Raw genomic sequence first — 12361 nt, 5'->3', positions numbered from 1 at the left:
GCCTGCCCCAGGGGCGGGGGAAAGGATAGCTTTCCCCTTCAGCCTCTCCAGCCTGAACGGGTAGGAGAGCTGGGGCTTGCCCGCTCCATCAGCCCTGTCCCGCCCACAAGGCACGAGGTCCGCCCCTCTCTCGCCTCTCACCCAACCGGAGCGGGACTCGCTGTCATGTGACAGGCGTGAGCGGGCGGCGCCCGCCGAGGCTCCCCTCTCACGTGATCCTGGCAGCTCTCGCGATAGTAGCGGGGCGGAGGGGCTGGGCTCCCGTCTGTCACCGCGATGAGGAGGCGCCGCCGAGGCCCCCGCTGCTGCCACCGCCGGGCCGCTCCGGGCTGCCCGCCCCATGGAGTGTGAGAGGCCGGTGCCGCCTCCTGCTCCCGGCCCGGCCGCGCCTCGCAGGTAGGGCCGCTGGGTGGGCGGCGCCTGGCCGGGGAGAGCCCGGCGGCCCGGCCTGGCTCGGCCGGAGGGAAGGCGGGGGCCGTGCTCTGGGCGGCTGGCCCGGAGGAGTAGCTCCCCCGGGCGGGAGAGCCAGGGCGCTCCTGCAGCAGCCCCGCCCCCTCCCCGGGCGCCCTGCGGCAGCGCCGCGGCGGAGGGTCTCTCAGGCGGGGCCCCTCGCTCGGGGCGGGGCTGCCTGCGTGCGGAGCAGGCTCGGAGGAGCGGGCCCGTCAGCTCCTTCCCCGCCCCCTCGCTGTCAGGGGCGCGCTCAGACTCCCCCCCTCCCCCCCCCCCCCCCCCGCCCAGCGGCGGGTGCGGTTGGCAGCCCCGAGGCCGGGTGGTGGTGGATCCCTGTGTGGTGCGGCTGGCGGCCGGGGGGGCTTTCCCAGCTTGGGTCTGGCTCGGCTCCTGGCCAGGCTGCTGGAGAATCCCAGCTGCCATTTGATGGCTCCTGTGCGGTGAGCTGGGGGAGCTCAGCCCCGTTCCCGGGGGGCGGGCGTCTGCGTTGCCAAACCACCGCCGCGTCTGTCGCTGCTGGGCTGCGCGCAGAGGCCACACGCGGATTAGAGTGGGACAGGGACGGGGCTACGCTCCCACCGGAGGCTGTGTCTAAACCAACATTCTCTTCTGCTCGTCTGCTGTCGCACCTCCACCAGTGGGAGCACTAACACGTACAGGCCACTGGGATTTTTAGTCACCCCGCCAACTAACCCTGCTCCCAGCCTGGGAGGTCTAGACATCATGAACTAGTGCTTTCTGGTGTGGAGGGGAGTCCATCTGACTGCATGAGCATTCCCACTCTTACCTCTTCTTGTGGAGCTGCACCTGTGGGGAAACTTGAAGAAAAATAGTAGTGTAGACAAGGCCCTAGAAGTGGTTCCATCTGGTCATCCTTGATGCGGGGTGCTTAGCAGGCACGCTCACCTTGCCTCTTCTCTTCCTGTAGAAAAATTGAGGACTTTTAAGTACAAGAGTCAGGAGGAAGTTTAGAGAAGAACAGCAATATGACTGATTGGTAGGAGTATTGATTTCGTAGGAAGGATTAAAGGGGGAGAAGCTTATACCTAGAAATAAGCTAAAATTAAGACAATGTCTAGACTGAATATCAGGAAAGATTCTGATAGCAAAATCTTCTAGATGTCTTTTCTGTGCCATATGTGTTCTGTAGATGAAGAAGTTGGGTCTAACCATAATTTGGCTGTTTTTGTAGCCCAATTTATCCTCTTTATATTGGTTAGAAAAATAAACCTACATCCTTGTAATTAATTATCATTAAGAGGAAAAACAGATGATACAGAATGTTAAATGAGACCATACTAGTGAAATTGTAAGTAACCATTTGACCCAAACAGATCTCTATTTGACCCTCTGTCTTTTTTTGTTTAAAAGATATCACTGGAAATTCCAGAGTTTAAAACATATACATTGCTGTCATGCTGTAATGTTCCATTAAACATCAAATTCTTATTCTTGGTAACTAACTATGCTTTCCCTAGATCTGTATGCGTTTCTTATCTAATATGAACAATATTCTTCAATATTAACAAGCTTTTTCAACAAGCAGTAGTATTAATTTGCATTTCCATCTGGTATGGAATAGTTCAGTTCCATACAAAAAATAAAATTCTGTCAACTTAATGGCAATACTAGAGATTGCTTAAAGTGCAATTCTGTTTGGTCTTGAGTATTGATCTTTTCTGACTTGGCTGACTTATGGCAGAGGATGTAAATATTTATATCTAACATGCTTTCTGGAAAATCAACTATTAGATGTAAAATGTAGCTTGCTGCATAAAATCTTTATAATTATTAATGACCTGAACATTAATAGTACCTCTGTCTTTGCTTTTCTTATTGGATGGAGGATCCCACTGAACATAACTTGTATCCTTGTACAAGTTTTACGATTCTAAAAAGTGTCTTCATGCTACTCCCAGAAGCCCTCTGAAACTCAGTCTTTAGGGAATTACTCAGTCTTTAGGGAATTACTAACTCTTGCTCAAAAAGTTGTTTGTGAAATTTATTAGTGTATGGACTGTTCACTTGTAAAAGTGGTGGTGGTTTAAAACGCGGAACGAGGTGCATGGGAGAAGATTCAGGATAAACACAGAAAGAATTGCCCCACATGATCCTTGGTCCTCTGTTAAACCTTTTATATTACAGAAAAATAGCACCCTTTAAGTGCAGATCTACTCCGAAAAGTAACTATAAAAATAGCACCTTCTTAATCAACAAACATACTTTTTTGGTATTCAGAATAATCTTCACTGATTTTAGTGACAAACATTTTTGCCATTTTGTCCTCCTGTTAGTCCTGAAAAATCAACAGAGCTGTGGGAGATGGATTTTCATCATGCTTGTGGGAAGGCCAAATTTGGCTTTCAGTTACACCCCTGAAACCCTGCAGAAAACAAATATATAACTTGGGGAACATCTTAACATGCAGAATCCTTATTACTGGTGGTGATCCTTGAACAGGAAATAGAGCATCTTGACTGACCTCCTGGGTGACTAGAGCTCTGGCATTTACAAAAACAAACAAAAAAAAACCCCATTTATATGTGAAAAGTAATGTTTATCTAGAAGTCAGTCATTTTTATATTATATTAGTGCATTACATAGTGTAGCCATGTTTCAACAAATAGTCTTAGAAAAAAATTTTTTTTTTTTTTACTTTTTTTGGGTACTGGGAAAATAGTAACAGTGTTGCGGTTTCCAGATCTTCCAATGGGTGCTTGGCAAAGGCTAAAGTCTAAGTAGACAATTTTATAAGAAGTTATGATAGTGATGATCACCATAGAAACATGCATAAATAAATCTAGGAAAAGTGTTAGAGCAGAATACAAGACTAAGCCAGGTTTTAAAAATTATTACCTCAAGTCCATAATATGAGGAGCCATGAAAACAGTAGCTTGTTTTGGTCTGTTTCAAGTTGCAGTACATTGATGTGATGTTTGTTTTATTTAAGAAACATTTCTTCCTACAGTATGATTCTTTTGCTGTCCCCAGAGATAAATGCAGGTTTCCAATAAAAAGTCAGATCAGAACAGTATCTTGGAATATTGTCCTGTAGTGGTCATTGAACAACTCCCTTTACATTTAGGCTGTTTCTCAGAAGATTTAAATGTGATGGACATTATGCGATATGCAGAAACAAGCAAGTCTGTTCTATCTGAAGAGAATTTATTTTCACTTCGAGTCATCAGAGCTAAAAGATGCAAAGCTATTATTGGGACTGCTCACTTCCACTTCCTGGGCCTTTAATATGAACCCAGTTTCTTAGATCCGCATGTGATGGTTGTTAGAGTAATACATGGAAGACTAAAGTCCTTTTAGGAAGTAATTTAATACTAATAATTTGATAACATGGACAATAAGTTACTGAGCTAGATGAGATGCTTTCAACTTTAAGTAACTTCAGAAGGAAGGCTTGACAAACCTACTCATTATAGTACAAACAAGTGATTAATCTGCTTGTACAAATGGAAAATTGCAATGGATGCCTTGAAATTTGTCCATTTTAAGATCCCATGTTCTCTGCATCTAGCTACTATGTAAAGAACACAGCCTCAGAAGCATGGTTAAAATCATAGTAAGATTGTTCAATATTAGAACTAAATCCATGTTGTAATTTTTAATGCCTAATGCACTCACTCTTTAATAGTTCAAAGTGCTTAATAGTAGAATTAAAAATTGGGCCAGATCGAGACTTTGGTGGGTTTTGAATCAAGGCCATAAGGAAGGTTACAGGATCCAGTAAGCATACCAGAATTGGTTTAAAATATGAGCCCCATATACCATATCACTCCATTGTGAATCAGCTTCACAAATTATAAAGTTTAAAAAAATATGTATGTTTGAAGGAAAGTCAAGTACACTTATTGTGGCTGATAGGAAAATTTAAACATTCCCTTGCAGGGTTGTGAACTCAAATTCAACAGCATTTTGCTCCTGCAACAGAAGCAGAAAGTGAAACTTGATTATCTGAACTAGTCTGTCCCAAATGCACTAGTTACATAATAAATAGCAAATAGTATATTTAGACTTCTAAAATCTTCAGGCTTAGTAATCTAAGATGCTGCTCTTAATAAGACAACAGCTGAAAAATCACATTTGTCTGAATATTTTTATCTACTACTGTTAAAAATAAAAAGTACTCTCTGTTTACTTTCTGTATTTGACAGCACTTTGTGCTTAGTCATTTTTTATATTGTGTTTGTGGGTTTTTCACACAGAAAGATCGGGGCAACTCCAGGGTAATGGTAGCACCTGAAAATACTTTCAGTTCGTCTCTTTAAAAAAGACTAGATTTTTAAGTTGACAATTCTTGTCAGAATGATTTTTGGTAGGGCACTTTTTTAAAATTTTGTTCAATTTTTAGAGTATCAGAGCAATTTGTTTTTCAATAGGACATCCCTAAATATGTTCCTTGTCAGAAAAAACAGGAGTCTGTACAAAAATTTCTTTATACTTTTCTAAGAAACTGACTTGATAATTTGGAGACTTTAGTTAGAATCCTTTTTGAACATACTGGAGAGCAAAAATATCAGAATAGTTGGCATGACTCTTAGCTTGTACACACTAGCACTTACTTGATATAACTTAAGTTGCTCAGGGGTGTGGAAAAGCCACTCCCTGAGCAATGTAAGTTACACCGACAATGTGGACAGCGCTATGTTGGTTGGAGAAGCTCTCCTGCCGACATAGTGACTGCCGCTCTGGGAGGTAGAGTAATTATGCCGATGGGAAAGCTCTCTTTCATCAGCGTAGAGCATCTGCACTAGCTGCACTACCGTGGTGCAGCTGCATTGGTACAGCTGTGCTGCTGTAGTGATTCTAGTGTAGACTAGCCTTTATTTAAAAGCCTGGAAAATGAGCTGGTACTGTTACCTGCAAGTTTCTGAATTAATTGTGGAAGCTAAGCATATATATGCTCTCTGAATAAAGATTACTGCCCTTTGAATCTATTAATGAGGGACGTGGGAATGGAGACTGTTCAGTCAGTGACTTGTGTCATGCTGTTACCTAGATTGTATGTATACTAGACTTCTTAAAATTTCCCACTTGCTACTCATGACAGAAATGGTGGACATTTAGAATATGTTACCTGTGTTGTCTAACCTGACAGAGATGAAAATGCTATTGGTCACCAGCAACCAGTCTTCACTGGCATTAGCAGTAGTATAGCAGAACCTGTGGTAGCAAGGGTGGGAAGTCTTAGGATCTATCTACTTTAGATGTTTTCCTTTTCTCTACAATTGCATTTTTATTTGCCTACCATTGGATACTCAAGGGTTGAGGTGGACTAAATGGCATTATACATTTAAATTCATAGGGAAATCAGGATGCTTTTAGCATTTTGTTCACTCTTGCTTATTGTACTTTTGAATATCCATGTCTGAAGATGCATGTAACAAAAATAATCCTTACAGGTATGCAATGTTGTGCCTAAAAAAGTTGTGTGTCCCCCTCCCTAGTAAAGTGTGTGCTTTATGGTAGGGTTAAAAATATACTTCACGGTGTGACTATGCTCACTTAGTATTGAACATATTGGATCCACATTTAGGGTCAGTGGGATAAGTCCAAAGTTTAATTTCTGCATTGTCTTACTTTTTTCTAATTTTTGTATAAAATGTAATTCCCAAATGATGTTGAAAATCTCATTGAGATAAGAACGTCTTGTACAATTATCCTGTTGCTTAAAGAGCATTGGATGCTCAGTGCTAAATAGAATTTCTAAACAGATGGTCATAATTTAAAATAAAATACATCCACTTTTCAAGTCTTATGCGGTGTTCTAATAAGTATTTTAGTGGTCCAACATATACTAACATCACTAACTAAACAGTAGAACAGCCAACAATTGATTCAAAATGAAAAGTTGTCGAATTCAGATGGGACGGGGAAACTGTTCGCTTCCTCAAAACAATAACATTACCTTATTTCCACTTTGGAAAAGAAAATATAGTATTGAGCCTTTAACTCTTTATAAATATAGCAGTGTAGGGAGTAATGTGAGTTCATCTGCATTTTTAAAAGGAAAAGTGCTAATTGGACAGATTAATTAATAGCATTTATGCAAGCCGTCTGGTTTCTAGGATTTTGGTAGCATCAGAGCCAACAGGTAAATTGTTGTAGAGTAGTTATGGGTGTGGCTGTTTACCTTTAACCTTTACAAGCACCTACCAGTTTGATAGTGTCAGTGTTGAAGGCTTGAATTTAAATAGTTTAGCTGAAGTTCTTAGCTGGAGTAGCCTTTAAATATTTGGGCTTGTTTTCTTTTTATTGATTTTGAATTATGTAAGATGGGATGTCTTTCAGAATATATGAGTAAATTTTCCCTTTTCCCTTCAAACATATTTCTACATAGGATTTACGTGGAACCTCTGCACAAAGTGAGATATTTCAAAGGAAAGACCTGCTAATAATAAACTGAAGTTGTTGCTTGTTGGATCTAGATGGCGTTTTGGTGACATTTTCCATATTGTAATTTGGTCTCCATATTTGTACCTTTCCTTGTTGTGGAACCAGCTACAGTGCTATGCTCTACAAACAATTGTGTGAACAAAGTATCAGCTGTGTAATTGCCCCCAAATACCTGGATTTCCAGTACAGCAGAGATCTTTCTGCCACAGACTTACGTACGTGGAGTTTCACTGTTATGAATATGAGGTAGCGAATGTGTGAAATGCAAATAGAGAAATGTACGCCCCTGGGAGCAAGTCCTCTGATGGGCTATTACAAGGGAGGTGATGTGAACACAGATTTATTCTCCCATTCCAGCAATAAATGTTTTACCACTTTTAAAAACAAAAAATGTAAGTGTATAATGGATTCTGTTTCTATAAAGCAATGTTTATACTGACACCTGTTTAAATTTGAACAAGATCGGTAGGATGAAACATCCGTGATCATGTTGCACTCCACTTTATGTGATAGTAAAACAAATATAATATTTCTTTGACTTCCCACCACCCTTCCATTATTAGGGAGTGTACTTAGTTTTTGAAAATTGTGAGCTTGATTTGTATCTGAGGTTCTGCCTTTAACCTTTTATGTGCCAACCAATGTTTTTCCCTAAAGTGTTTTAATTCCATGAGTATACAAGAAACCCTTATGACATTTACTGAAGATAGGCTCACAAACTGGATTAGTGTAGACTAGCTGGAATAATGTGATGGGATTATTGAACTGTTACTATAGATTGATATAACAGAGGCAGGGTTGGATTCATTATCTGGGGATTTCAACATAAGTTTTTGGGTTTTATTTCATAAAATGTTAAAATCTTGCTTTTTAAATTAAAAGCAACTAATTGTAAATGACTGCAAAATGTTGTGTAGAAGCTACATCCTTTGTTCATTTACTTTCCAGCTGCCAAAATACGGGACAGTGAAATAATGGTCTTCTAGTCTGCTAAACAAGCGTCCAACTTCCACAATGCCTGTGCAGGCAGCTCAGTGGACAGAGTTTCTGTCCTGTCCAATCTGCTACAATGAGTTTGATGAGAATGTGCACAAACCCATCAGCTTAGGTTGCTCTCACACTGTCTGTAAAACCTGCCTGAATAAGCTTCATCGCAAAGCATGTCCTTTCGACCAGACTGCCATCAACACAGACATCGATGTGCTTCCTGTAAACTTTGCACTTCTCCAGTTAGTTGGAGCCCAGGTATGACTTAAGGAGCTCTTTACTTTTTTCCAACATTACCATTTACATTTTACCATTGCAGCAGGAATACATCCTCACTGTTCCAATCTGGGATAAGAAAAGGTCTGATCTTTATAGCATCTGAAGGCCTGTGTAGCAAAGACAATTACATCAGGAGACCAGGTTACCAAACAGCTGTCCCTTGTCACAACTAAAACAATATTTCGTTGTGTTGTGTAGACAGGACTCTGTGTTCTAACAGTGACGCTGTAATGTGCCACAGTTCTGGACGGAATGTCTGTAAAATGATTTTAAGAGTGTCTTCCAGTATAGTTGGGTGTACAGCTGTGTGAGTTTGTAGATAAATACCTCCTGGACCTAGAGGACAATCAGCAGTGTCATTAGAAAAGTTAATCTACAGATTACACTCATTCATCCTTCTCATTGGGAACTAGTTGAGTCAAAACCTCATGTTACTACTTACATTGAAAAGAATCTGACCTCTGAACCCAGGTTCAGACATCTGTTCTTTTGAAGCACCCATGATGAGGGCGTTTAGGTTTGAGAGAGAGTCTCATCAACTAATTGAATTAGAAATTTTTCCCTCCAGTGCCTCATAGTGGTGGCACAGGAATGTTAATAAAGTCAGCATTGCACTTCAGGAAACTTGTAAGTAAATAATCTGTCTCTCTTGTGCCCTTTCACATGTGTGTTCAAAGAGTTTTTTTTATCTTTTTCAAGTTAATAATTCTTTAAAAGAATTGGGATGCCACCTGCAGAGGGCGCATTTTATTGTGAGCTGCTTAGTGCATTGATTATTTTAATTTCACATCCAGACAGATGTGACAACAATGGGTATATTAAAAAAGTCATTGTGTATGTTATAGAACATAGTGTCATACACTAGTATGTTTTCCCTTCTCAACTTCATATATTTATTTAATTCTCTATTGCTAATATAGTGTTTGTAATAGTCACCTTGTCTGCCTATTACAATCTTCACTTCCTCTGACTGCCCCACTTCTCAGAGTACACCTTAGCTTGTTCAGTACATTGTAACTAAAATCACCTTTGTTTTCTGCCACTCTGACCAGATCATGCCCACGGTGACTCATGCACCAAGTTCAGATTCACTATTCTTCCCTTTTAGGACTGCAGAGCATGCTGTGCTTGGCTACATTTCTATCTCTAATTTCTCCTTGTTCACCTTTTCGTGTTCTGCTCTTGGCCAGTTAATTGCATCTGGTCACTTCCTTGGTCTCCTACAAGCAACTCTGCACTTCTTCTCATGCTGCCCCTATGCATTGATCGTCCTCCCAGGCCCTGTGTACCATGCACCGTACCTTTCAAATAACCCTTCAGAGGTCAGTTCTTTCAGCTGGTCTTCCATCACAGACCTCCCCTCCTGCCCTGTTTTCCTCTTTAATCTCCAAATGTTAATGTATCAATCCAAAAGCACCACAAGAAATGTTCTGTAACAATATCATAATATCGTAATCTTTCGTCACCATAACAGTCATCCTCTATAATCCCTTGCTGTATTATGAGTATTACATTCCAAACATCATGTCTTTCATTTCTCTGTGAAGAGTAGTGTAGATCTGTGGTGTTATATAATTAGCTTATACTGTGATAAGGTGAGTAAGGCAGGTCATGGGAAAGATTATGGACACTGGCTACAACTCCCTTTTCTTTCCTTTGCAATTTTTGTAGGTACCAGATCATCAGACAGTAAAGTTAAGTAACTTAGGAGAGAACAAACATTATGAGGTAGCAAAGAAATGTGTGGAAGATTTGGCACTCTACTTAAAGCCACTAAGTGGAGGAAAGGGTAAGTCTTCTTAAAACTCTGCAATTCTTGGTATATCAGACAAGCTTACTCTTAACAGAAATATGTTCTCAGTGCTAACTGGTTTCAGGCTGTGAAGTGATAGTTCTATCTTTCTGGTAACTTTTCCTTTATGTCTTTACTGGTTCGTGCACATCTATGGTGCTTTGTAAATAAGAGTCTAGCAGCTATATTGTTTTTGCTTTTGAGGGTAACTAGTACATGCTTTTCATTTAATAATGTTCTCACCTAAGCATAGGAAAGGAACCCAAACTCTTCAAGCTAAACAGGTGATTTGGTTTGACATAGTTAAATGTAAGATTTTAATTTAAATTCCTTTATTAGTCAGCTATCCATGTATGATTGTAGTGACAAGGGATGGACTGAAACAGACAAGTGCCAGAAAGCCTTTGTGGTGATCTGCAGGGAACTAAGGAATGTTCTGTAGTCCATGTTGAAAGCTGCCCGAAGTGTTATATGCTCCAAAAGTGAGGTGGGGATCCTACATAAAACCTAAAAATGGCATGGCTTTATCAGACATGGCACAGAAAAGGGGCATAGAGTGAAAATAGACCAATTTAGTACAGATCTTGATAAGCAGTGGGGGGCTGAGTGGGAGATACTTCAACAGCAAGCATCAGTAGTGTTGGATCAATGCTGTGATGGTGAGTGGCCTCTTAGGCGAAAAGAGTTCATGATGGGGTATGGCATTCGTCTGTTGCTTAAGCCTATACTAGAAATGGTTGTTTGCCTTTCACTTGATCAATCTGTCTTATTATTAAGACTTAGTTGACCATTTACCTCTTTCTTTAAAGGAGTTGCTAGTTTGAATCAGAGTGCCCTGAGCCGTCCAATGCAAAGGAAACTGGTGACGCTAGTGAACTGTCAGCTGGTGGAGGAGGAGGGTCGTGTTAGAGCCATGCGGGCAGCACGCTCACTTGGTGAAAGAACTGTAACAGAACTGATTTTACAGCACCAGAACCCTCAGCAACTGTCCGCCAATCTCTGGGCTGCTGTCAGGGCACGAGGATGTCAGTTTCTAGGGCCAGGTAGGACTCTTGCAGAATGGATCTGGCTGTTTCTTTTCTTACCAGGAAGAACATTACTTGGGAGTCTTGTCATTGCAGTTTGGAGGTAGATGTACTCTTGTTTTTCAGGTTTATGGGAAAGAGCTAAGGGAGGGGGGAGAAGGTTAGGTATTCTAACCAGTATACCTCTTGGTTTTGTTATGGTCTATCCCTAGATACTGCAGAGAAACATTCCACAGATCTCAGCCCATTATAAATAAATGTATTTTCCCTACTGTCTGTAGCCCAGTATTATTATGTAACATGCTGATAGTACTGAGCACTATGATTAGTGCATAGGCACAAGGTTTCTCATTCAGATTTAATGTTTGTGCCTATACTTTAAGCCATAGAGTTCAAAACCACCAGCTCAGGTTGCATGGTAATACTGAGCTAAAAGCAGTTAAGTTAAAATTTATGGCTTTGGAGTCTTTTCTATAAACCAGCTATTACCAGTAAATTGATGCCAAATTGAGTGTAGAGTTCATCAGAAGATTCTGTTTAAGTTGGCAACGCAGTGAACTTGTAATTCTGATGGATAGTTCTAATATTCCTGTGCCATTTCTACCGCTAGATTTCATCAGCTTCCTAGTATAAAATTGGCAAGCTACATGAAATGGCAAAGGCTGAATGTTGAGACTGCGCAATGTAAAACCAAAAGTTAAAAAGTGCCAATGTTATTTAAAACAGGGAGCCCTGAATCGTCCAGTCTTCTTTCAACTGGAACCACTGACTGCATTTCAAGCATTTCTGTGTACTGCTTTATATCTGAACTAGCAGATTTCTTAAAATGGGGTACATTTTCACTGACTGTGTTTTGCTATGGTTGGTTGTTGGACTAAAAATAGTTAAGATATTGTGGACAAGAACTCTCAAACCAAATGTTCCTGTGTACACTGTTAATATATGGTAGTCTTACTTTTCTTATGACCTTTTTTTTTAAACGTCTGTTTAAAGCTATGCAAGAAGAGGCTCTGAAACTTGTGTTACTGGCACTTGAAGATGGCTCTGCACTCTCAAGAAAAGTTTTGGTACTTTTTGTTGTGCAAAGACTAGAACCAAGATTTCCTCAGGCATCAAAAACAAGCATTGGTCATGTTGTGCAACTACTGTATCGAGCATCATGCTTTAAGGTAAAAGATTGGATAATTTAAAATGAAAACTTGCTTTTAATTTTTTGCAACTTAATACCAGTTTTATTTGTTTTAAACTTTTTGATACATAAGCAATGTTTAGCATATAGTTCTGAGGAACCAATATGCCATGAATATTTCACCTGCAACATGCTACTCAAATTCAGATCTTACCCATTCTAAAGATACAGTGAAGCATCAAGAAGTGATCTAAAACCAATTAATCATTTAATCCCACTAACTGTAGCCTC

At 40.6% G+C, this 12361-nt stretch overlaps 1 protein-coding gene across 3 annotated transcripts in view; it reads left to right on the top strand.

Annotated features, from left to right (window-relative positions):
- Nucleotides 1–190: 190 nt before the first annotated feature.
- Nucleotides 191–12361, top strand: part of RC3H2 (ring finger and CCCH-type domains 2) — a 34901-nt gene continuing 22730 nt past the window's right edge. The window contains exons 1-6 of one of the 3 annotated variants that reach the window (XM_074973613.1): nt 191–396; nt 6803–7073; nt 7807–8103; nt 9796–9913; nt 10726–10959; nt 11935–12110. In XM_074973613.1, the coding sequence (XP_074829714.1) occupies nt 7873–8103; nt 9796–9913; nt 10726–10959; nt 11935–12110 (759 nt within the window). In that variant the 5' untranslated portion in view covers nt 191–396; nt 6803–7073; nt 7807–7872. Of the gene's footprint in view, nt 397–6802; nt 7074–7105; nt 7251–7806; nt 8104–9795; nt 9914–10725; nt 10960–11934; nt 12111–12361 lie in introns of those variants that run through there. The other 2 variants (XM_074973614.1, XM_074973615.1) reach the window with 2 other exon arrangements.

Source organism: Natator depressus, chromosome 16 (genome assembly GCF_965152275.1).
Source record: "Natator depressus isolate rNatDep1 chromosome 16, rNatDep2.hap1, whole genome shotgun sequence".
Taxonomy (NCBI): domain Eukaryota; kingdom Metazoa; phylum Chordata; order Testudines; family Cheloniidae; genus Natator; species Natator depressus.
The sequence above is the reverse complement of the archived record's forward strand: the minus strand, read 5'-3'. Positions and strand labels throughout refer to the sequence as shown.